The sequence below is a fragment of the Amia ocellicauda genome, chromosome 22 (assembly GCF_036373705.1).
Source record: "Amia ocellicauda isolate fAmiCal2 chromosome 22, fAmiCal2.hap1, whole genome shotgun sequence".
NCBI classification, from domain to species: domain Eukaryota; kingdom Metazoa; phylum Chordata; class Actinopteri; order Amiiformes; family Amiidae; genus Amia; species Amia ocellicauda.
In genome coordinates, this window is record NC_089871.1 from 8,125,297 (window position 1) to 8,151,261 (window position 25,965).

A 25,965-nucleotide genomic window follows, 5' to 3' on the forward strand; every position below is an offset into this window, starting at 1 on the left:
TACAGAAACCATATTTCTCCACACCTGTGATAAGGATCGGACACCTTGTTTTGAAATGTTGACAATGTGTTTCGGCTGAATACCTCACCCTCTCACTGCAAGGAGATGGAGGAGGAATCTAGTTGAGCTGGAATTGTACCTTCAGTTCTGGTTTCTGTCCAATGCTGATCCTTAACCCCTCCCTTTGAGTACCCATATAACAGCTTGTGTGTTTCTCTTGAGCATATACTGCTGAATTCACTTCATCAGACAAACACACGAGCCGCTGCCGGAGCATTGTGTTGAGACCAGCACCACATACCAGAATCACAATGGCGTCCACTGGGAGGCAAGTCTGCGGCCTGGTGTCGGCTCTGGTCGGGTTCTTGGGGGTGATCATCGTGTGCGCTCTGCCCATGTGGAAGGTGACGGCCTTCATTGGCTCCAACATCGTGACGGCGCAGATCATCTGGGAAGGCATCTGGATGAACTGTGTGACTCAGAGCACCGGGCAGATGCAGTGCAAGATCTACGACTCCATGCTGATTCTGGGCCAGGACCTGCAGGCTGCCCGTGCCCTCACCGTCATCTCCATCGTGGTTGCTATCTTCGGTATCCTGCTGGCCATTGTCGGAGGCAAGTGCACCAACTTAATGGAAAATGAGACGTCCAAAGCCAAGGTGGCCATTGCCAGTGGCGTTGTCTTCATCATCTCTGGGATCCTGTGTCTTGTCCCTATCTGCTGGACCACCAACACCATCATCAGGGACTTCTACAACCCTCTGCTCATTGACGCCCAGAGACGGGAGCTGGGCGCCTCTCTGTACATCGGCTGGGGCGCCTCTGCTCTGTTGATCCTCGGTGGAGGCCTGCTCTGCAGCAGCTGTCCCCCCAAAGAGGAAAACTACCCTGTCAAGTACTCCCAAGCGAGATCGACAGCGACCAGCAAAGCGTACGTCTAAGACATTGTGTGTCTGGGACATTTTATAGTGCTTGAGGAACAGTGTATGCACACTTCAGCCTTTCTTTTGTACCATGTGTGTAGATATGAAGGTAACAACTATTTACTCCATGTAAGACCTATCAATAAGAGTAACACTTGTAGTATTTTGTTTTTAAATCCAGTTAAATAAATACTGTAACTCATCTCCTGCTCTAGAGTTGTTTCTTGAAAATGCCACTCACAAAAAGGAGTAAGATATGAATATACCATAGATAGCTTTAAAATCATCTGTAAGTGTTCACAGGGCTAGAATGTTCTCAGACTTTGTGTAGAACAACAAGACATTTTGCTCAACACTTACACAAATGTAGCTAAATAATTAGAAATTCTGACTTAAACTAACAAAAACCATACAGATAACTGAGGGGTGTGAACATGTGTTTTGTCTTCCATGTACCAAAGCGTTTATCACTCTTCTCAAGTAAAAAAAGACTTGATGTCTTCACCCATTTATATTTCTGTTTTACACAGTTTTCTCGTTCTTAAACAATGTTCATATACTGTATATATTGAAATAGAATTTTGTGTTATCTTGATTTACTTTTTTGTAGTTTTTTCAGGTTCTTTTTAATTTAAGAAAGATATGATCATTCAGTCTTGAATTGTACAGTATCATATGTGTGGAACTGAGCGATGTAACCCTGCCGTGGTGAAGTGATATAAATATTACAGATATTAATTACAGGCAAAGTCCAAATGGGTCATTGATAGCAGCTACCTGTCTGAACAGAATAATGCTGGGATCAAGTGTTTCCCATTCCTGCTGTATTTTGCTGGTGGTGGGAAGTTTAGATTTCACACCTACTTGTGATTATTTTCATTAGGATGAACTGTGTGCTGATATGAAACAACAAAAGTAATACTACATGTTAGTCATTTTGTGTGTGTCCTGGCAGGGCGAGGATGATATGAAATAGTTGTGGTACCTTTTTCATTGCTTTGGTAACTTGCGGATCCTGCTGAAAAATGTTTGTGCCGTATCAGAGTCATTTATTCCAAAATATTTAATCGGAAGAATCTTACATCAATAAACTTTCTGTTTAACAAATCTGTTCTTGCTTCCCATTCATATGAATTTTAAGTCTTAGTTCTCTTCATTGCTTTTAAATCCTCTCACTGACGCAAATTTTCAGCGATTTGTGTATTTTAACGTCTCGAAGACTGCACTTTATTTTGTCTTCTCTTTGACTTTGCCAGTACAGAAACCGTATTTCTCCACACCTATTATAAGCATCGGACACCTTGTTTTAAAATGGTGACTTACAATGTGTTTCGGCACAACTACCTAACAAACCAGTTGTATTGCATTTTTCATGATCCGTTGCTGACCTGATTCAAGTGGTATGCAAAAACGAACTGTTGATCTGTACACAAGCCCAACTGCCCTTGTTTTAATTTTGAAAGGACATCAGTAATTTACATCCTTTAACTGAAAAGGCTTTGTCCCCGACCCGTGAGAGACTTCACCATAGCTTTTTTGTTTGTTTTTTGTCAGTATTATCAAGAGGTTAATCAGGTTAATTACAATGTCGGATCTGCTGTCTGCTGGATGCTGGAGTGATTGAACCCTTTCCACATAGGCTACATTTTGTTAGTTTTTTTCGGTTTTGCTTTAGGTTTCAGCAATCAAAATCAGTAGCTATTTACTGATTTAAACAATCAACCTGAAATTCGCAATGTGTTTAAAGACTTTATCATGCACCCTGTGTGTCCAATACACCTGGATTTGAAGGTGTAAAATATATGGAATCTATATAAGAACATAAGAAGAACCAAGGGTGAAATTCACTTGGGGGACGGGGGGAGGTCCCTTCCAATGTTAAAAGTAAGCGATTTTGTACCCCCCATGTTTTCACCAACTACACACAAACACACACACATCCACGGTCGAGGATGCACCAGAGGAGTTGTCAAAACTGAACAGACCGCAAACCTAAACACTCCGCAAACCTTTTACAATGGATAACGGATTCAGATGTGAGTGAGGCAGACAGTAACACAATGACGGAGTGGCTGAAGAAGAATAAGCAACCTATCAGTCAAGTTGAAGAGTATATGAGAGGAACAACCATCTACCGAGCACAGTGCATAAGACAGAATGGATCTAAGTCTTTAATGGAGATCACCCAAGAGTATTATACAGTGGGGGAAAAAAGTATTTGATCCCCTGCTGATTTTGTACGTTTGCCCACTGACAAAGAAATGATCAGTCTATAATTTGAATGGTAGGTGTATTTTAACAGTGAGAGACAGAATAACAACAAATAAATCCAGAAAAACGCATTTCAAAAAAGTTATACATTGATTTGCATGTTAAAGAGGGAAATAAGTATTTGACCCCTTCGACTTAGTACTTGGTGGCAAAACCCTTGTTGGCAATCACAGAGGTCAGACGTTTCTTGTAGTTGGCCACCAGGTTTGCACACATCTCAGGAGGGATTTTGTCCCACTCCTCTTTGCAGATCCTCTCCAAGTCATTAAGGTTTCGAGGCTGACGTTTGGCAACTCGAACCTTCAGCTCCCTCCACAGATTTTCTATGGGATTAAGGTCTGGAGACTGGCTAGGCCACTCCAGGACCTTAATGTGCTTCTTCTTGAGCCACTCCTTTGTTGCCTTAGCTGTATGTTTTGGGTCATTGTCATGCTGGAATACCCATCCACGACCCATTTTCAATGCCCTGGCTGAGGGAAGGAGGTTCTCAAACAAGATTTGACGGTACATGGCCCCGTCCATCGTCCCTTTGATGCGGTGCAGTTGTCCTGTCGCCTTAGCAGAAAAACACCCCCAAAGCATCATGTTTCCACCTCCATTTTTGATGGTGGGGATGGTGTTCTTGGGGTCATTCCTCCTCCTCCAAACACGGTGAGTTGAGTTGATGCCAAAGAGGTCTCATCTGACCACAACACTTTCACCCAGTTCTCCTCTGAATCATTCAGATGTTGGCAAACTTCAGACGGGCCTGTACATGTGCTTTCTTGAGCAGGGGGACCTTGTGGGCGCTGCAGGATTTCAGTCCTTCACGGTGTAGTGTGTTACCAATTGTTTTCTTGGTGACTATGGTCCCAGCTGCCTTGAGATCATTAACAAGATCCTCCCGTGTAGTTCTGGGCTGATTCCTCACCGTTCTCATGATCATTGAAACTCCACGAGGTGAGATCTTGCATGGAGCCCCAGACCGAGGGAGACGGACAGTTATTTTGTGTTTCTTCCATTTGCGAATAATCGCACCAACTGTTGTCACCTTCTCACCAAGCTGCTTGGCGATGGTCTTGTAGCCCATTCCAGCCTTGTGTAGGTCTACAATCTTGTCCCTGACATCCTTGGACAGCTCTTTGGTCTTGGCCATGGTGGAGAGTTTGGAATCTGATTGATTGATTGCTTCTGTGGACAGGTGTCTTTTATACAGGTAACGAGCTGAGATTAGGAGCACTCCCTTTAAGAGAGTGCTCCTAATCTCAGCTCGTTACCTGTAAAAAAACACCTGGGAGCCAGAAATCTTGCTGATTGATAGAGGATCAAATACTTATTTCCCTCATTAACATGCAAATCAATTTATAACTTTTTTGAAATGCGTTTTTCTGGATTTCTTTGCTGTTATTCTGTCTCTCACTGTTAAAATACACCTACCATTAAAATTATAGACTGATCATTTCTTTGTCAGTGGGCAAATGTACAAAATCAGCTGGGGATCAAATACTTTTTTCCCCTCACTGTATAATTTTAATGGAAATAAAGCATTTTCAAGATATTTGTAACTTGTGCATTATCATTTATTTACATAGCAATAATAATAATAATGTCAACAATAATAGTAGTACCAATAATACTAAGATGGTTAAAGCAACATTTTGGCGCCCAAAAAATTAAGAATTAAAACCCAACAAATTAGTTATTTTATAACCCAGTTTATTGGGTAAAACTTGCTACCCAATGCATTGGGTTAAATGACCCAACAATGGGTCGGTGCTATATCAACCCACCATTGGGCTGTGTTGGGTCATTTTTAACCCAACTAATTTTAGTGAGTAGAATCTGATCTCAGAGGTACGTTAGTTAATGAACATGTCATGTTTTTTTGTCTTGTCGTCTGCTGGCATAAGATTACATGTTTTGTTTGAGCAGATATAGTAGCTATTCTAATTTTCTACAGCAAATAGCCTAGCAAGAACAACCACTCAGAACATTAGCAGCTAGTAACTGTTTCTTGCTAAAGTTGCATCAGTCGAGCAAAGTCTGTAAACAGCAGTTTGCATTCATCTTACCTAGATTCCTGGAGCGGGTGTCCGTGAACTGAGGACTATTTATTTATTAATTTGTTTACTGGTGTAGCCTAAAACAATTTTTGTGATCTAATTCTCAGTCTATTGTATTTAGCAGCCGGAAATTGACATGGAAAAAAGAAAGGGTCATATTCGCAAAATTTCTTTGCTAAAAGAACAGTATGTTACAGAAGCAGGCATCATTCCTCTCATCATTGCATCTAATGTACTGCAAGATTGCATATATGTTAATTTTGACGAAGTAAAGGCTGCTATGTCTGACAGTTTTGTGTTTGTTTGTTTTTACTAATTTAGCAGAGTGATCATCTGAGTCTGTGGCAGGGCCAAGCAGTATAGATGTTAGGGAGGAGACAGCATGTTCATGTCAGGGACAGGGCAGAAGTTCAGGTGAATGGCAGTAAGGATCATAAAACTCACAGTAAACTGTTCAGCTTATTTCCTAATGTGTTCCCTGTCTATTTTGAATTGACCAAATTCATTATATAATGTAGTGTATATTAGACATCATGAAGAAATATGCTTCTGCTATCTGTGAGTTATTTTTTCACTCCCAGTGGTAACACATGTGTGGTATATAATACTATACAATATAATCATTAGTTAATTTGAATATAAAGGTTCAGGTTTCAAATCATTTCTGAACCTGCATGTAGATTGTAGGGAATTCATTTTTAAATGCATGTGAATATTCACACAGGTATATTGTTACCCCCCAATGTGTGACTCACTATTTCACCCTTAAGAAGAACATAAGAGAGTTTACAAATGAGAGGAGGCCATTCACCCCATCCTGCTCGTTTGGTGTCCATGAATAACTAAGTGATCCAAGGATCCTCTCCAGTCTATTTTTAAATGTTCCCAAACTTTCAGCTTCTACCACATCGCTGGGGAGTTTGTTCAGATTGTGACGCCTCTCTGTGTGAAGAAGTGTCTCCAGTTTTCCGTTTTGAATGCCTTGAAGCCCAATTTCCATTTGTGTCCCCGGGTGCGTGTGTCCCTGCTGATCTGGAAAAGCTCCTCTGGTTTGATGTGGTCGATGGCTTTCATTATTTTGAAGACTTGGATCAAGTCCCCACGTAGTCTCCTCTGTTCCAGGGTGAAAAGGTTCAGGTCCCTCAGTCTCTCAGTAGGACATTCCCTTCAGACCTGGAATAAGTCTGGTTGCTCTCCTCTGAACTGCCTCTAGAGCAGCGATATCTTTCTTGAAGTGTGGAGCCCAGAACTGTCCACAGTATCCAGATGAGCTCTAACTAGTGCATTGTACAGTCTGAACATCACTGCCCTTGTTCTCAATTCTACACTTTTGACAATATACCCTAACCTTGTGTTTGCCTTTTTTATTGCTTCCCCACATTGTTTGGATGGAGAAAGTGAGGAGTCCACATAAACTCCTAGGTCTTTCTCATGTGTTACTTCATCTAGTTCTATTCCTCCCATAGTGTAATAATAGTGGACATTTTTGTTACCTGCATATAATACCTTGCACTTGTCCACATTGAATTTCATCTGCCAGGTGCCACCTATTTTAGTATCATCTGCAAATTGGACAAGTTTGCTTACTATCCCAGAGTGCAGATCTTTAATATAGATTAGAAACAGCAAAGGCCCTAGTACTGATCCCTGTGGAACTCCACTAACAACCTCACTCCAGTTAGAAGCGACTCCTCTAATTGACACCCTCTGTTTCCTATACATCAACCTGTTCATAATCCATCTACTTACATTACCCTGAATGCGATCTACAGCTGCAGTGAAAAAAACTGTAATAAATTAGTAAGACATGATCTGTCTCTTCTAAACCCATGTTGACTATCTCCAAGAATATGGTTTTCATTAAGATGCTCCTCTTTTCTGTCTAATAATTTTTTTCCAACATTTTACAAGTGATGCAGGAGAGACTGATTGTTCTGTAATTTCCTGGCTCAGTTTTGTCCCCTTTCTTTTGGATTGGTATAACATTAGCAGTTTTCCAGTCAGTTGGCACAATTAGAATATTGGAGTTAGTGGCCTATAAATAATTTCCCTAATTTCTGTTGGAAATATACCATCTGGCCCAGGTGATTTGTTTGTATTTAATTCTGCTAGTCCTTTTAGTACCTCCTCCTCATTTATCCTGATCTCTCTTAGGGTTTGACTGGACTGATTGTTAACCTGTAGGATGTTATCTGTTTTTTCTTTTGTAAAAACCTCATTGAGAACATTTGCCACATCTTGTTCGTTTTTAGCCTTTACCCGTATCACTTCCTCCTTATTGACCTCTTGCTGTTGTAGTATTGAAAAAAACTTGCATTAGTTTTAGCCCCAAGGGCTATGTTTCTTTCTATTTCCCTCTTTGCTTTCCTGATTCCTCACTTAACATCTCTTTGCAGTTCTATATATTATTTGTATTTTGCTTAATCTCTATCTCTTTTGTATCTCTATTTCTTTCTCTTTTTGTTTGCATACTTCTATTAAACCATTTGGGTTTTGGTACAGATTTCTCCTGAGCCTTCAGTAGTGTATTTTCGAAATATAACCATCCATTTTCTCTGACTCTGTATCCAGTGTGCTCCAGTCTAACTCTTCTAAAAAACGCTTCATACCTTCAAGGTTTGCTTTTCTAAAATTGTAGACCATTATTTTAGACTTGGTCCTTGTTTTTTGAAAGTATGCCTCAACGCTAACCATATTGTGTTCACAGTTCGCCATTAGCTCTCTAACTAGTGTCCCTCTGACTCTATCTTGTTCATTTGAGTCTGTAATCCATATATTTATTTTACATGTTGATTAATCAGTTGGTATGTGTGTCTAATACACCTATATTTTAATATTTAAATGGGTCTGACTGGACACAGACTTTTGCTGTGTTTCAAAAGACTTTGTGAGTTCACTAACATGCACATCTTGTTTAATTTCATAGGCATTTCTTCATAGCTTGTTTCAGAGACGTTAGGAAGTTAGGTTCCTCTATTTGTCACAAGAAAGTGTTTTTTCCACTTTTAATGTACTTCCTAAATTCTTCACATAAAGCTCTCATTCCAAATTTTTCCCGTGATCAGTTCATGTGGGTATTTTAATCCTAATATTGGGAATTTGATCATGCTTAACTAGCATAGAAGCATAGCATAGAAGAGAAATTAACTTTGGGGGATCATTGATTTGAAAGTTGAAAGTGAATAAAGATGGTCTTTTGTCAACCAAAGATGGCACACTACACTAGCTTCACAACCTTGAAAAAGCAAACAAAAGCACCTAAGGTAACAAAAGCAAATTGACATTGGATACCGGATCTTTGTATTGGCATCCTGAGAAGAGTTGTTGTTTATTTTGGTAGTAATTTTGTTTTAAAGAGAAGACAATCTGACTTGTTCCCATCTAAACAACAATGGAACTTTTTGACAAAGTAAAGTTAGACAAACAATACTACAAATTCAATACAAATAAACATTAATGGTAGCTTTTCAGAGCTGGGCGGGAGGTCTATCGCAGGTGCATTATTGTCCTTATAGGTTTCACTTTTCCATCTGTTGGACCACAAAGCATGGAAAGCCGATCTCACTTCCCCAGCTTATTGTGCAACAGACTGTAGGAATCTTGCTGATCTGGTTAGTTCTGACTCACAGGGAGTTTCTATTTGTCAGGAGAAGAAACGCCTCACTCTTTCACCCTAGCTTATAAACAACTGCTCTCTTGAGTTACCACATTTGTATCAGTAGAGATCCCAAGGGGAGACACATTTACGAGCTCCTCGCAGAAGAGAAAAAAGACACCCAATCCAAACAAACCGAGACTCAAGATGGCTTCCCAAGGAATGCAGATGATGGGCATCGTGTTGTGCATCGTGGGATGGATCGGGGTCATCATCGTGTGCGCTCTGCCCATGTGGAAGGTCACAGCTTTCATCGGCAGCAACATTGTGACGGCACAGATCATCTGGGAAGGCATCTGGATGAACTGCGTGGTCCAGAGCACTGGGCAGATGCAGTGCAAGGTGTACGACTCTATGCTGGCGCTCAGCTCGGACCTGCAGGCGGCCCGTGCCCTGGTGGTCATCGCCATCGTGGTGGGCATATTTGGCGTCCTGCTGGCCATGATTGGAGGAAAGTGCACCAACTTCGTGGGTGACAGTTCAGCAAAAGCCAAGATCTGCATCACGGCTGGCGCTGTCTTCATCACCACCGGCATCCTCTGCCTCATCCCCGTGTCCTGGTCGGCCAACACCATCATCAGGGACTTCTACAACCCCCTGCTCACGGACTACCAGAGAAGGGAGCTGGGCGCCTCTCTGTACATCGGCTGGGGGGCTTCTCTTCTGCTGATCCTGGGAGGGGGGCTGCTGTGCTCCTCCTGCCCACCCAGAGAAGAAAAGAGGCCCGTATACTCTGTCAACTACTCTGCTCCAAGGACAGCGACCCCCACCAAGTCATACATCTGATCCTGCACATGGACCGCTCTGAGACCCGCCTCAAGGTTTGAGGTTTGTGGAGACATGCATGCAAGCCTTGCTGAAGATTTCTTGTTTTTGTTTGCACACTGTGTGCTCCACCTTGTACAAATGAAGACTGAATGCCAAGTTTTTCAATGTAGATATGCACTTGCGCATTTGTTTCAATGCTATATATGTACACACACACTTATATAATATGTATATATATAGAGAGAGAGACATAAAGATTATTATGCATTTGCTTTTAATAGTACATGAGTTTAAAGATTATGATCTTTGATTACGAAAAAAAATGTTTTATAATGTTTGATTTCAATTGACTGAAAGAAGTCGTTGCAAAATTCACTAGAAACAAGTTCAGTAGCGTTTTGCAAATTCAGTGAATGAAGTAGGTATCTGCTGTGATTTAATGTAGCACTGATAATACAATGTATTCGATTGCATTTGTGTCTCTCCTGTAGCAGATATCACTCTCAGACTTTGGGCTAGACCACATCAAAACGCCGACCCACCCATCGAAACACAAAGTACAAATCTGTATCCTATCGTGGTTTAATTTATTTTAAGAAACCACTTTCTACTATTTATGAATCAAAATGTAATTAGGGAACAACTTTGTTATTTGGGATCAGCAGGTGGGTGAGTTTTGATGTGGTCTACTAGCCGCTTATCATAAGGGTTTGTTGTTTAAATGTTTTTGTTTCCGTCTTAGAAAACACACAATGGAGAACAGTCCCTGTATTTGTCTTGGTCTTGTGGCACTATGTTCATGAAATTGATCTGACTATTTTACAGTGTAGATGTTTGTAATAAAAGTATATAAACAGTAACTCATTTGTGTCCACGTCTTTTGTTATTATTAGACCCGATGATGGGTTCCTTTGTGGTGTAAAACTGTGTTAATAGGTGCATTCTCCTCAGTATTACTCACGCATTAAGAATGTAGGTTGTCAGAAGGAAAAATGCAAAGAGAGAACTGGTTTGCCAGGGTTTATTTTAAAATCTGAGTGTTATGAGGTGTTTCCTTTTTTTCTTTTGCATAGGTTTTTAAGTTATTATTTTCCTATTTGACAAGTTTAAAATCATAAAGAAAAGGCACCGATCTGATGTGCATTGCTTTTTCTGGGCGTATTATTTATTGTTTTTGGTCCATGGCTTTCTGGTTCCACCTCAACTTTCTTGTTCCAGCTATAAGAACAATAACAGTAGAAACAGGAGGCACAAGTAAACAGCTGTGAACTGTAAACAACAGAGACCACAGAAACGACAGTCAGTGTTAGTTTCATGTGATGTCTGTGGGTTAAAATGAGTGTGATGCCAAAAAAACTAACAAAAACTACAAAATACTAACCAAAAAAAGGTAAATGAGAATAATACCGATGATGATGATGATGATAATAATAATAATAAAAATTAAAATAACAACAGGTAATTTGAGATCTGCATATTGAGTTTCAGCCCCTTTGCAATCCGGATGAAGCCAGTTTGAAATGAAACTGCTATTGCATGCCACCATTAGCCACCAAGGGGTAGGTAGATTGTCAAACCAGTCTGGGCTCTTCTCTGCAGTATCGGGGGGGAGGGGGAGTGTGTGTGACATTTGCCTGTGCAGGACTTTACACAATGGAGTACAGTATCAGGAGGGCCACTGTGATTCAGTTCGGGGGGAGAAACACAGCACTGCTCCTGCCAACACTGCACAAACACCAGACTGTTTCTGTCAGAGGTATCAACTGTTCCTGCCGTTGTTTCGGGTCCTATCGGTATCATTTAAATCAGTGGTTCCCAACCCTGGTCCTGAAGGAGTCCCTACCCTGCTGGTTTTTGTTTCAGCTCTCAATTACTTAATTGAACCCTTAATTGAAGTAATAATTTGCTTACATTAGATTTTTTAAATTAAGAGTTGGTTCTTTAATAAGTTCCTTATTCAATTTCATACTTAACTTAAAACCCCTACTGTTTAAAATAATTAAAAGGCTCTGATTTAGGAAATTATTTCTTCAATTAAGGGTTTAATTAAGTTTGGCACACAAATCTGCAGGGTAGAGGGGCTTGTAAGAGCAGAGCTGAGAACCACTGATCCAAACCTTGTTAATGTCTGGAGGGTGATGGTCCACAAGGATTACAGTACCGCACTCTTACCTTGTGAATATTAGTCATTTTAACTAAATTAATAAGCAAGTTCCATGCATGCTACAGAATGTTGGACACATAATCTTGTGTTATAAAATAATATTACATTTAAGTAAAATAGGATCAGCTGTGGACTGTTTCTCTTTACAGTATCTTGCAATATCCCCTGAAACAGTACTCCTCAGTTTATCAATCAATCAATCAATCAATCTATTTGTATTTGTATAGCACCCTTCGCAGGGTAGCCACAGAGCGCTTTAATAGAAAAAATAGACCTTTAACAGTTGAAATTAACTAAAATAAAGTAACCAACATTAAATAAACCATTAGGACAGAGGAGAGAAAACAACAACTCCTATGGATGGCATGTTGGAGAAAATAAATCTCTGGGGGTCCACGACTTGCCTAGGCCTAATGGTCGCCTCCCCTCCAGGCAGTATAGTTGTTACAGCAGCAAGGAGATCAGAAAGCTCTTAATCGGTGCTGCTCAGACCTTGGGTAACTGAGTAACTCAATCTCAATGACCGACCTGGAGTGTATTCGATAAGGAGATCTTTTAAGTAGGGAGGTGCCAGTCCCTTTAGTGCTTTAAATGCTAGTAAGAGAACTGTCTATCCTGTAGCACATTAATGTTCTTTGTGCTGCCTGACAGAATGGCATTCCAGTAATCCAATCCACATGTTGTGTGTCTAAAATGTGTCTAAGCTGGAGGACGGAAGATCTCGACACATTCTGAGTGTGTGATTCAAAGGATAGATTTAGGTCACAGATGACAAGCAGGTTTGGTGCCATATCCTTAGGGGTGAAACTGAAGTTATCATTACTCAGTTTTGTCAGTGTATGATGAACTTCTGTTTTATCAAAATGAAGCATAAGAAAATGACTTGTCATCCAAGTTTTAATCTCTCACAGACAGCAGATTACTGTTTCTATGTCTATTGTATTGTTAGGACTTACTGACAAATATAATTGTGTGTAGCTGTGAAAGTTAATATTATGGTGTCGAATGATATCTCCTAAAGGGAGCATGTGGTTCTCATTAATCCGTACTTATTGGAGTCTGTTTCAAGTATTAAAAGAATAACAGTGGCGTGCAAGTCGCAGGACTTAAAAAAAACATGTAGTTTCCTATGTTCCTCTGGTAAATCCCTGTGTAACTCATTGCCTATACAAGCATCCATCATATATTTATTTTGTATATGTATATGTTTTTCTGTTTCTTTCATTTCTGCTGTTCTAATGAACAAGGGGAGGTTAGAAACACATTCATTTTCATGTTTGGGGATTAAGAGTGCTATATGTGCCAAAAATCTGTTAGTGAAGTGTCCCTGAGTGAATGAAGCTCAGAGTCTTGAATTCAGAAAGAGAGTTTATTATGGGCTGACACGGGAGAGCATCAGGGGATTTCCCTGATATTCTCAAAGTTTTACAGCAAGTAAGTTATATTTATACAATCTGGTTATGACTCCTCTGCAGCAGATTGACTCCAAAGGTATTAAACAACTGGGGTGTCGTCGTCCTGGATTGGAGGATGGTATCTAAGCAGACAGTATTCATTCATGATCGTGTACATCATTGAAAATACATGAGTTAGACATTGCAACATACATTGGGACATAATGTCCCCTTTGCCCTGCTTAGACAACTTGTTATTGTGTTTTTTTCTAGTGCAGCATAATGGAAGTGCAAAAATACCAACTGATCAGCACTTCTCCAGTCCCCTCTTATGAATATTTGAGCAGAGCGAGAATTAGCCATAAAATGTGATTTCAGTGTTTCGTTATCCATTTCCCCTCCCTTTTGAAAGATCAGGTCCCCAGTGGTGCGTGTTCAGCTGATCCCATCTGATTTGCACTGAGCCCTTACAGGGCATCCCAGGCGTGTGTGCGGCGGTCTGTAGCTTTTGATTTCTAACCCTGTGAGTCCGGTTGTTAGAGCATGTGATTTAGCAGTTTTCGGAATTAGAGAACATCATGGGTCAGAACGGGGCAGAGTGCGCCCGATGGATAGCTTTGTATCCTTATATGGACCATAAAGTGTGTGTTTACATTTCTAGTGGCCAGGCCCCGTCCAGCCCCAGTCACACTTGCTCTCATTATTAATATTAACAATTACACCTGCTTCTTCAGTCTTCACTTTACACGATCAGGTAAATGATGATGCCATAGCTACACATTACTGAATATTGAGCTCTCTTATGGAAAGTGCAGTAGCCAACAAATTAGTAAGGCATGATATGCCTCGTCTAAACCCATGCTGACTATCACCAAGGATATGGTTTTCATTAAGATGCTCCTCTATTTTCTGTCTAATAATTTTCTCCAACATTTTACAGGTGATGCAGGTGAGACTGATTGGTCTGTAATTCCCTGGCTCAGTTTTGTCCCCTTTCTTGTGGATTGGTTTGACATTTGCTGTCTTCTAGTCAGTTGGCACATCCCCTGTTCTAAGTGTCATTTGGAATATTTCAGTTAGCAGCCTATAAATAATTTCCCTAATTTCTTGGAAATATCCCAGGTGATTTGTTTGTTTTTAATTCTGCTAGTCCCTTTAGTACCTCCTCCTCATTTATCCTGATCTCTCTTAGGGATTGACAGAACTGATTGTTAACCTGTGGCATCTGTTTTTGTTTCATTTTTTTTGTTCGTTTTCCAAGATACTTCAATTTTTGCCCTTTATCTGTTTCACTTCCTCCTTTATTGACCTCTTACTGTTGTAGTATTGACAAAACATCTTTGCATTAGTTTTAGCTCCAAGGGCTATGTTTCTTTCTATTTCCCTCTTTGCTTTCCTGATTCCTCACTTAACATCTCTTTGCAGTTCAACATATTCTTTGTATTTTGTTTCGTAATAATTTGACATCTCCACCAAAATCACATTATAAATGAAACTATCAATACAAGAATTGATGCTACTGCAGACGCCATCTAAGCTGTTTCACAATGTATTGTAGATTCCTATAATCTGGGAAACCTTTCATTATAATATTTGAGCTTGTTTCTCCATTAAGTCAGCCATCACTTCTGCATTGTGGACCTCAACATCGGTCTGTTCAAGATGCCGTGGGGCTGCACCCTCGGCTTACCGTGTCTCAACAAGAACACCAGCATCTTTTCCATATGCACCTCTGCCACTAGGGGTCAAACATCGATTCATAATGTGCATATCTGCCATGTGGAATAAATCAGTCATCTGAAGACACAATGTGTGGTTCGCACAACATCAGAGATCCTCCATATAAAAGGCATCTCTATCATATGTGATTAATCATACAGGGGTTGACATTTGCACAGTTTGTAAGGTTTCCATTATAGGGACAATTAAACATTATATATTCATGGGTCTATTTTATCACAACCACAAATTATTTCAGTTTAGCACTCAGTTTTCGTCAGCAGCATCATTTCTCCTGTGTTTTACTGAATCAGCTTTACTTCCTAGTGTAAATACTCTGATTTTGTGTGGAGCCGTCAAACTTTCAAAACAGAGTGCTTATCTTTACTCTTTTTATGTTAAATATCCGAGACAATTTTAATATTATAATAGTTATTACAGCAGCTCCCTCAACAACATTGCCATTGTGTTCATTTGTATTTTAAATATTAATGGGCATTCATTGTCCCAATATTTTTCCTCTTTTGAATAAAACATTGTTATTTATGGATTACATCATTACATCCTAATTCTGCAAATTTAAACCTTGTGATGACTGTTGTGCAATCCTCTCAGTTTAAACATTATCATCTATAATTTCCCAGAAAATTGAATCAAATTGGCACTGTCCAAAGGGCATCTCTATCTCCAAATAGACCTATTTTGTGTTATAGTATTATGTATCATCATATACATCTTTAACTAGATCAAATATATGTTTTCCGTTCATTATAAAGGTTTGGCTTTCTTACCACATACGTTTTTCACAGTACCCACTTATAGGTACATTGAAACATTGCCTTTCTTTTCCCATTTAAGTTATACAACCGAACAGTCAGCATTACTCCCACTTTCTCTGCCTTCTTCAGTTCCTGCATGGTATTGTAATGTGAACTGGACTCCCACAGGGTCACAGTGAGAATGTGGCTTTTTATCTGTATTGCAGCGCCACCTAGGGGTGTCATACTCTGTCATGTCCTTTTTTTCTGGCTCAAGTTGAATTTATTGGACTGCTTATCACTCCCACATATAAAACAAATACCTGACCGTTGTGGACAGAACTATAGAAGCATATTAGCTCCACAGAGAAGAAATATATTAGTTTTTTAATATGAGATAATATTGCGTTAGTTCGCAATAATTTTTGCATTAATACGAGATAAGTTTGCTTTGGGATTCAGATTAGGAAGGGGGATCAAGAATATGGACTTGGAAATAAACACAATGAGGAAAAATAAATGCAATGTTTAGTTAAATGGGTAAATATGCTTCAAACATAATTTTTATATTTACATTTGCAATCCTCGCTGTACATATAACTAAAATCTACCAAATGTTAAAAAATAATGCAATATTATCTCGTATTAACGCAATTATTATTGCAAAATAATGCAAAGTACTTAATTGAACACTAATTAACTAATAATTTGTCTAATCTGAGATCTTACATTATTTTAAACAGTTATAGAGTTCATGTTAAGTATTAAACTGTAGATGGAACTTGAAATCTCCACCTTTTTTATGAGCTACACAATTTAAAAAGTCAAATGAAGCAAATGAGTTCAATTGAGGGTCCAATTAAGTAATTGAGCACTCGGCTGGAATAAAAACCTCTAGGGCAGGGGCTCCCCAGGACCAGGGTTGAGAACCAGTGGTTTAGTGCCACTACCTTGTCACAACTACCTCACACTCTTGTAACATACGCACAGCGCACCACTAACCCTGCCTGTATTTTGTTTCCCCCTTCCTCGACAGGACCCTGTTGCCGCAGCCATGGCTTTCCAGATCCTGGGCATCACCCTGTCCCTGACAGGAGGGCTGGGCACCATCCTGATCTGCGCTCTGCCCATGTGGAGGGTGACGGCGTTCATCGGGAACAACATCGTGGTGGCACAGGTGTTCTGGGAGGGCCTGTGGATGAACTGCGTGTACGAGAGCACGGGGCAGATGCAGTGCAAGGTCTACGACGCCCTGCTGGACCTGTCGCCCGACCTGCAGGCGGCCCGCGGGCTGGTGGTTGTCGGCATGGTGCTGGCCGGCCTGGGCTTGCTGATCTTCCTGACGGGAGCCCAGTGCACCAACTGCCTGGACGACCCTGGCGTCAAGGCGCGGTTCGTGCTGGCCTCGGGCATCACCTTCGTCCTCTCGGGCGTCACCACGTTGGTCCCCGTGTCTTGGACGGCCAACACCATCATCCATGACTTCTACAACCCCCTGGTCCCCGAGCCACTGAAGAGGGAGCTGGGTGCCGCGCTCTACGTTGGGTGGGTGACTGCTGGCTTCCTGCTGCTCGGGGGGGGCGTCCTCTGTAGCACTTGCCCGCCCCAAGAGAAGATAGACTGGCCCCCCAGGTACGCACCGGCCAGGACCGTCAGCAACAGCAGCTACGCCATCAAGAACTACGTGTGAGCAAGAATGAAAACATCCAGGAGGGGCTCAGTGGTTCAGAGATCGCAGTTCTGGAGAAGGTAGAAATGTGTCTTCTTGAGACATCAGTTCTTAGATTTCCTATAAAGTTTAGACATCAGTTAACTTGGTGTTGAGTTGGTTTGGCTTCAATGCTTTATTTGGCTCTGAGGTTGGGATATAGAGAAGGGGTTCCAGTTGGTGATAAAACTTTAAATTCCATTAATGTTAGGGTGGGGGGGTTTAGCTTTGCTGGCTTTAAGACGATTACAACTTTTTCTTGCATTTTCTGTTCACCTCTGAAACAAAGACAATTACATTTGTGGAAGACATTATATATATTGTTTTCTTCGTCACATTAATGTTCTTGTATATAAGGTGTTGTGTTAATTTCCAGCAGGTAACTCACTCTGGCTATAGTAATGATGCAAAGCTAAGCACTGTCCATAATAGTGGCACTTGTAATGTGTATCTTAACCAATAAAGAATATATATGTAGAGAGAATACAAATTCCTTGGACCGAAAACACAATTGTAAAGTGTAATTTAAAGAATAAAGTACACAAAACCATGCATTGGCTCAAAGAAATCCTTTACAGGATTGGATGCTCATACCTCTTTAAATATCTACCCACAGTCCTCTGGTAGTGTGAGGTCTTCACCACAAGAGAGAAGACAGTTGCATGACACCAAACTTAGAGCAAGAGAGCTAGTTTTTCTGGCTGAAGTCTTCAGTTTTCCTCGTGAACTGACCGCACCCTGTACTGGAATCTGAGTGTTCAACCCAACCTTCGGGTTGCCTGGTTCCACTTCCTGTGTGTTGAGAAACAAAAGCTCCATCATGCCGACGAAGGTGGCTGAGATTGTGGCGTTCGTGCTGAGCTCGGTGGGCTGGCTGGGTGCAGTCCTGACCCGGTCCCTGCCCGTGTGGAACGTGACCGGCTCGCTGGGAAACCACACCTCCGAACTACCTGTGTACTGGGACGGTGTTTGGATCGGCTGGGAGCAGCACAACAGCGGCAGGTTGCAGTGCTCTTTCTATGAGTCCCTGCTGGGCCTGTCGGGACATTTTCGGACATGGAGGGCCTTGATCATGGCCTCCATCGGGGTGGGTTTCTTCTCCATTGCCATCTGCGCCATCGGGCTGCTCAAGTTCCCCGACCGCGTCCAGGTAGCCGTAGCCTCGGGCGCTGTGTCCGTTCTCTCCGGGTTCCTGCTTCTGATCCCTGTGTCCTGGACAGCACACAGCTCCACCACAGATTTACAGAGCCTAGTGTCTCTGCACAGGGGCCTGGGAGTGGCCCTGTACATGGGCTGGGGGGCCTCGGCCCTGCTGGCGGGCGGTGGGGCTCTCCTCTGCAGCCGGGGCTGCTCCGTCAAAGAGCAGACGGCTCCCACTCCTGAACAAAATCACGCCTTCCAGAGGATTCACAGTGCTGCTGCTGTGGTGTAAAACCAACATCCACACAAACTCTTCCAGTGAGCCGTTGTGCTCCCTGGGCCTGTGTTAAGGGGCATCTGGTTTCAGTGATAAGATTACACTGAATTTCAGTCCAGGAGAAGGCACCATCAGACCGTATGTATCAAATAGTTTCAATATATTCATACTGTGCATTAGGATGAACTCAACTATATCTACGTATGAGTATTCTCTTCTCTTGGGGTATTTTCTTTAAAATGCCGATGCACGTTTTAATCGAATGCAGCTCCTGTGAAATCCCTGCCGTGCCGAACCCAGATTCTGGAGGCTAACCTCATTTCTCAGTACAACCCAAATTGCATGCTGGAATGACCTCATAGCCACTGAACCACAAAACCCCTGAGACGCAAGAGTCAAATGGCACGATACAAACGCCATATTGTGCGCTTATATAGGCTGCTGTTATTATGTGCAACATTGCTCAGTTGAGCACCACAATTTCAGAAGAAATAACAAATCTGTACTATTTGTATGAATTAATGTAAATGATAAAATACTGTGATTGTTATATGGTGATATATGGTGAGTGCAATATTTTTTTACACACAAAAACAAACATTTAATTATTGTGTGTCTATATATATCTTCCAACTTGATTTTGTAAGCATATGTTTATTACTGTTTACTACATTTTTTTAATTTCACGGGACTACATTTTAAGTCAGAATTAAATAAATGGTCAAATATGTCTGTCACACTGATTTTGTGAACATTGTCTTCAATCACTGTCAGTGAAGTATCAATTTTTGAGTAAAATGGACATTTATTCCCATAATCCTCTTCTCTGTGTCAGTTGATTAATACATTTTCATTTGACAAGGAAGCAGCAGTAAAAAAGCGGCACTTCATTGATGTAATGAATTTATAATGTTATTTTGTTCATGTGAGGGGCATCATTATAGAGACAAATTACAGATTTCTTTTAAATAACAAACAGAATATACACTCAAATAAGCTCAAAGCCTTTTCTTGTGAGGTTGAGCGACCCATGATCTCTCAGTCACTTTGTGTTACTGTGAAGTCTTTCTGTAGAGGTACACGTGTCCGGGGATGTAGCCGGACTCCTGCACGGACCCGGCCCTTATGAGCTCTTTCACTTCGGTGACGGAGACGGGTCCCCACAGCCCTTCGCTCTCCATCTCGGCCAGGAGACTCTCCAGGCGGTCTTTGTACTCCTCGTCGGATGTGTTACCGCGCGTTGTCATGCACACAAACCCTCCTGGAGTGAAAGTGTGTTATCATCACGAGGGGGAGGATTTTTAATGGACATATTTCTCCATAATGCAAACACAACCATTAACAACAAAGACATCCAATGGCCAACATTAATATTTAAATGTGAAATTGAGAATTCAATCTTTGGCCCCGATTAATAACTCACCCAAAGGTATGTATAGACAGCTCACCTGGCTTTGTAACCCGCCACAGCTCTCTGATGATGGTGACAGGGACGTGTCCAACACTTAAAGCCCCGACAAAACGACCACATCGTACGTCTCTGAAGCAGAACAACGTTACAGCATTTCTGATAAAACTGCAGTTCAACTTTTCACCTCCACTGCAGTTTAATATGATATAAAGACAGCAATATTATTTGTGGTGAGCACTTAGATGCGATCTATCTATTTGCATCTATTTATGTATGTATCTACTCACTGAGTTATCAGTATTTAAATATGTATAAGACTGTTGTGATACCAGCTGAGAAGGGGAGAGGTGCCGATCCCAGCATGCACTGCAGGAGCTCCTGGTACAGTCCTCTGTTCCTGGCCAGCCGTAGCATCGCTGCGCTGCCATCCACTCCCACAAACCTGCGAAACCCCAGTGTCTGCGGCTACCGGGACATGTAAGTGATAAAACTGTTCAATCTTAACTCAAGTTCAATCAACTGGATTCGAAAATATATTGATAAGTAAGTATACTTTAAAGAACAATATTCATACAGCAACTGTGAATAAGTACAAAACACTGAAATGCCTTCTAAATCCATATATGTATAATAATGTTAATATAATAAACAGTATTGTCTTATTCGTGTGTCTTTTGCCACGTTATGGCACTGAAGTCAAAGATCTGACTTATTGTAGCTCGACTGTCACCCCTCTGTCACAGTAAAGATTTGATTGATCTGTGTGGCTACAGGGCTATTTACCCTCGAGGCCACCAGGCCGGTTCCACAAGCCACATCCAGAACAACTGCGTTCTCTCGGTCTCCCTGAAAACCTGCTGCCAGGGCATCTGCTGCCAGGCCTGGGGCTCTGTAGTCCAGTATGGCAACATCCTGAAGACAAAGGTTAACACTGGGTTAAGACAAATCTTTTTTTTATTATTAAGAACTATGTACTCAATCTCAAAACATGAAGCAGACAAAGTTCCTAAACTAGAAAAATAAAAATTAATTGCTGTTTGGTCAAATACACATTGATGTGCTTCTCCAATTTGTCACCAAACAATATACAGTGAGGGAAAAAAGTATTTGATCCCCTGCTGATTTTGTACGTTTGCCCACTGACAAAGAAATGATCAGTCTATAATTTTAATGGTAGGTGTATTTTAACAGTGAGAGACAGAATAACAACAAAAAAATCCAGAAAAACGGACCCAGGACACAAACTTCCAAATCCTTTTATTATTTTTGAATGTTCTTTGTGTCGGTATGCTTTCGCTCACTGTGGGAAATGTTTATGAAAACGGGTTGAAAAAAACAAGAGCAAACAAATCATCCATCTGTTAAACAAGTGAAACAAATCATATATCCATTATCCAAAGTATATCAATGTTTGCACAATCCTTTGCACAGTCTAGACTATCACACTTTCATTAAATTAATTCCTCTGTATCTTTCTGTTACAGCGCAGTCTTCCGGTACAGGTACACGGCTCCAGGTATGTAGCCCGCCTCTTCGTCGGACACGGCTCTCTCCCACGCCTGCACTTCGGTGACGGACACGGCCGTCCACAGCCCCTCTGTCTCCATCTTCTTCAGGAGACACTCCAGCTGATCTTTGAAGCCCTTGTTGGATGTGTTTCCCCGTGTTGTCATGCACACATATCCACCTATAACGACAAAACATAATTGTCTCCTCGCCTCACGCCTGCAAATGCAACTAACTAAATATTTTTTTCAGAATTTAAAGTAAAAATAGCAGTAGCAGTACTAAAACTATTCAGGTTTGGCATTTGATGTGCACAGAAAGTATATTTATCTTCACTACTTCTGTATTTTAATTAATATAGTTGATCACGAGAGCTTAACTGTTTGCCTGGCTTTTAACTTTTACATATTGACTTTATTTCTTTATAAACTCACCTGGCTTTGTCGCTTTCCACAGGTCTTTGATGACAGTGAGGGGTACTTGTCCCACACTAAGTGCCCCAACTATAAGAACAGCATTGTAGGTTTCTGAAGCAGAAGACATGAAGACACAACATGAAGTGTATAGTTTAACGTTCAAAATCTCAACAAGACTTAGTATTCCCAAACCAAACTCCATCCTAGTGAACAACAAGTGTATTGGGGGTGGTTATACTAGCTGCTTTGGAGATGCTGAATAATACTCATATGTAGGTTGATTCTAGTGATTGAGTCACCCTTTGAGGAAACATAGTACAGTTAATCACATCATAAAAGTATGCAAGTCAGTTTTAATAATCTGTGGAATGAAAGGTAGAAACAAATGGTTGTAGATACCAACTGGGACAGGGAGTTCCTCAGATCCCAGCATGCACTGCAGGAGCTCCTGGTACAGTCCTCGGTCCCGGGCCTGCCGTAGCATCGCCTCACTGCCATCCACTCCCACAAACCTGCGAAACCCCAGTGTCTGCAGCTGCCGGGACATTTAAATGTGCTTAATCCAAAAAGGCAATTTAACTCCCCACTAAGAATATGCAATTTCTTTCATACAGCTATTACAATAAATGGTGGTCATGAAAATAATATTCTATCTGTGTAGCATATAAATTAATTGTCACCCCTCTGTCACAGTAAAGATTTGATTGATCTGTGTGGCTACAGGGCTATTTACCCTCGAGGCCACCAGGCCGGTTCCACAAGCCACATCCAGAACGACTGCGTTCTCTCGGTCTCCCTGAAAACCTGCTGCCAGGGCATCTGCTGCCAGGCCTGGGGCTCTGTAGTCCAGTATGGCAACATCCTGAAGACACAGGTGAAAGACACATTAATAATGGATTAGGACTTTTAAAGTGTTTTGCTGCATTGTTACACGTGGACCTCAAAACAAAATCCAACATTGTATTGATGTACAAGACATATTAATGATATTTCTCATTTAAAAATCACTATGAGAGTAATTGTACATAATCAACAGGGGAACCAACAATTTTATCAACGTTGCCATTCAAACCAGTGCGAAATGAAAGTGCTGGACCACGCCATACCTGCTCATAGTTATCTGCCCACTTGTCATAGAAACCCATTTTATCCTCGGGGGTCGCATCTTTATGACAAGAAAGTATAACATCCTTCACGTCTGAAAATGATCGGACTGCTTTGGCCATTTTCGTCTTTTTAAAATCCTAAAAATTGAAGAAAACAAAAGTTGCTCTCTGGCTGCGGGTTATGGTTTTATATTGCATGAAAATAGGTGCATATGTGAACAATATAGGATTAAAGACGAAAACCACAGTATTATTATTTTTATTTTCCAACATTTACAAGCAGATAAAGGGTTAAACTTGACTGAATCGCAATCTGGATCTTTGCACATATGGACGCAGGCAAGTCAGTGACAGGACGTTTTATTTTTGCATTTTGAACGACAGAAGACACAATGCACCGAGCGGAAAACAGGCTTAATGAGATAGTTCTTTAGATTGCAAAAACTAAAACAAAAACTAAAAATCGGACAGAGTTTCATAAATATATCAATATAAAAATGTACCAGAAAGGTCAAACACCATTCCCGCAGAAGAAACCGAACATACACCAGAAAATACGAGGAGATCAAATCTTAATAGCATAACTAGCCTACTAATACAACTTTAATATGATCCTGTTGTGCATTTTATTATCTGCATCTCGATCGGTAATTAGAGAGAAAATAAAGAAACGCGGCGAGGTTGTGACCGTCGCTTCCGTGTTCCTGTGGCAGGGGGCGGTACCCAAATATACGACACTGTCATTGGACGGCACGGACGACGGACAGCCCTCTGATTAGTTCATATTATAGAACGGAATTTGTATACAGCCAATCAGCGAGTGTCATGTCGAGCTCATTTAAATAGAAAATAAACTCAATAACACTGTGGCAATTGGCAATGGAGGTAGGGCTGGTTGAATCTTTTATTACAGAAACACAGTAGCAAACAGTAACAATGAAAAGTCTTAAGATGTTGCACGACCAATTATCAGGTTCTTACCGTTTAACTAACCTCTGTACATTATTAAAAAATATATTTGTCACACGTTTTGCTTTTACACACAGTGTAGTACATTATTTAAAAGATTCACAGAACAGTTCGGAGCTTTTACTGCAAACTGTAAACACTTAGTCATGTTCACAAAGAGCTTCCGTGTATACCATGTATTCCGTGTCCAAATCATGTATATATCAGTTCATATTACTAATAACTTTACAATGAAAACAGAACTTAACTTGTGTTTTGCTATACTTGAATTTAAAAAAGGAATTGTATTATTTTATAGTTGTTGTCATGCACCAGACATTGATGATGACCGCAGTGAACCGCAGGACAGTTACTTCCAGAGTTGAGTGTTGTCTCTCTACAGACAGGCTCTTGATTGGCGAGGTGCAGCAACATGGAGGAGAGTTTGCAGAAATCTGGTCCACAAACTTCCACCCACGACAGTGAAGGGTCTTCTCAAGGTCCAACAAAAGTGCATCTCATAAGCATGAGGACCCCCAGCAGGTAGATACCCGTGAGAGAGGTTTTTAACCTGCACTGGCATGACCGAGGGCTTATTAACGTTTTTGTGGTATTTTATTTATTTATGCACATACTCGTGTTTTTAGATTTGATTATTGGTTGTACATTTTTGTATTGTGCTATGTATTTTGTCCTATGTAAACCAGAATATGTAAATCTGTTCCAACTACAATTAACCAAGGTAGTGGGGATCAGCTGATTCAGATTTTTTACCCAGCAAAGGGACAAGACTATATCCAAACTCAAAGTGTTTCAGCGCGCACGTTGTCAACCATTTGATGTGATTCATCAAGTTGTTGTCCATTAAAAATGAAATTATGAACGAGTCATATACAGTGCATGAATTGAGAGGGCATCACGTGGTTTGTGTTCAGGTGCAAATGGGATGATCATATTTTAGAATCAAATGCTTAACCAACTCTTTCCCCGGGACATAGTCCATTGTAGTTATATTTTACACAATCTAAATTAACAGTATTGATGCATGTACTGTTCCTATCTCTTGTAACATGATATTTTAGATCTATCCGAAACTGAAATCCTATGGCAGACAGACATTGTGTATCAAACATTGACATTGGGGATGTTTTCCATCTGCATGAGGGGACTATCTGGAAGTCCTTGGTTCATTACAATTGGTGATAACAAGCACACACACAGAGTATTTTTCTGAGTAGTGGAGCTAAATGTTGAAATGTTAACTGAATGAATTTGGACTTTCTATCTGTCTCCCCTGTATCTCTGGCAGGGAGTCTTTCAGCTGTGCTTGGTGGCATTATACCAGTTATAGGAGGTATAATGTCACCAGGGGGTATAACTCTATAAGTTCAGACAAGGATTGACTAGTTGACAAGTGATTGGATAATCAAAGAGTGGATGAGCTTTGGAGATCTAATGAATCAAACCATCTATTTAATTACGGATCAGTTGCCTGGAGCTCCGGTTCTGAATTTGACTGAATTGTTTTTGATAATAACAAGGTTCGGAAGACACAAGAGTTAAGACTCCCAAACCTTCCTCTGTATATGGAGGTAATGCAAAAAATATAATATTTGGCATTCCAATATGTGATTTTGAATTCAGCAGTTCAGATGCTAGTTTTCTCCAGGCTGTTAGTGGTTAACACCCATATTCCAGTGGATGTGATGCCCAGATCGGCCACATGATTGCGCACTTCTTCCAGGAATATAAAATTCAC

At 40.9% G+C, this 25,965-nt stretch overlaps 4 protein-coding genes and 1 pseudogene across 4 annotated transcripts in view; 3 read left to right on the top strand and 2 right to left on the bottom strand.

The window, feature by feature from the left end:
- LOC136717886 (claudin-4-like) overlaps window positions 1-17,954 on the top strand; it is a 38,121-nt gene extending 20,167 nt beyond the window's left edge. The window contains exon 2 of the mRNA XM_066695441.1: window positions 16,731-17,954. Coding sequence (XP_066551538.1) covers window positions 16,749-17,384 — 636 coding nt within the window. The 5' untranslated portion in view covers window positions 16,731-16,748 and the 3' untranslated portion in view covers window positions 17,385-17,954. The remainder of the gene's footprint in view (window positions 1-16,730) is intronic.
- On the top strand, window positions 208-10,519 carry LOC136717888 (claudin-4). Its single transcript, XM_066695443.1, has 2 exons — window positions 208-802; window positions 9,032-10,519. Exons 1-2 carry the CDS (start codon window positions 312-314, stop codon window positions 9,675-9,677), a joined length of 1,137 nt encoding a protein of 378 aa, XP_066551540.1. The 5' UTR covers window positions 208-311; the 3' UTR covers window positions 9,678-10,519.
- A 54-nt stretch (window positions 17,955-18,008) lies between the features above and the next one.
- Window positions 18,009-19,627, top strand: LOC136717887 (claudin-like protein ZF-A89). Its single transcript, XM_066695442.1, has one exon. The coding sequence runs from the start codon at window positions 18,223-18,225 to the stop codon at window positions 18,832-18,834; it is 612 nt and encodes a 203-aa protein (XP_066551539.1). The 5' UTR covers window positions 18,009-18,222; the 3' UTR covers window positions 18,835-19,627.
- Window positions 19,628-19,709: 82 nt separating this feature from the next.
- On the bottom strand, window positions 19,710-21,588 carry LOC136718523 (methyltransferase-like protein 27; annotated as a pseudogene).
- LOC136717885 (methyltransferase-like protein 27) lies at window positions 21,476-23,967 on the bottom strand. Its single transcript, XM_066695440.1, has 6 exons — window positions 23,762-23,967; window positions 23,259-23,396; window positions 22,886-23,014; window positions 22,552-22,687; window positions 22,171-22,263; window positions 21,476-21,917 (listed from the first exon to the last, which is right to left on the bottom strand). The coding sequence occupies exons 2-6, from the start codon at window positions 23,376-23,378 to the stop codon at window positions 21,709-21,711; spliced, it is 687 nt and encodes a 228-aa protein (XP_066551537.1). The 5' UTR covers window positions 23,379-23,396; window positions 23,762-23,967; the 3' UTR covers window positions 21,476-21,708.
- Between the last annotated feature and the right edge of the window lie 1,998 nt (window positions 23,968-25,965).

Bases quoted from the DNA above. Each gene is read 5' to 3' on its own strand.
- LOC136717888 (XM_066695443.1), top strand. From the start codon at position 312: ATGGCGTCCACTGGGAGGCAAGTCTGCGGCCTGGTGTCGGCTCTGGTC. The intron at 803-9,031 runs GTACATCGGCTG...AAACAAACCGAG, and splicing joins CGGGAGCTGGGCGCCTCTCT to ACTCAAGATGGCTTCCCAAG.
- LOC136717887 (XM_066695442.1), top strand. From the start codon at position 18,223: ATGCCGACGAAGGTGGCTGAGATTGTGGCGTTCGTGCTGAGCTCGGTG.
- LOC136717885 (XM_066695440.1), bottom strand. From the start codon at position 23,378: ATGGCCAAAGCAGTCCGATCATTTTCAGACGTGAAGGATGTTATACTT. The intron at 22,264-22,551 runs GTATCTACAACC...CTTCTGCTTCAG, and splicing joins GGAACTCCCTGTCCCAGTTG to AAACCTACAATGCTGTTCTT. The intron at 21,918-22,170 runs GTGAGTTTATAA...TTGTCGTTATAG, and splicing joins GTGGAAAGCGACAAAGCCAG to GTGGATATGTGTGCATGACA.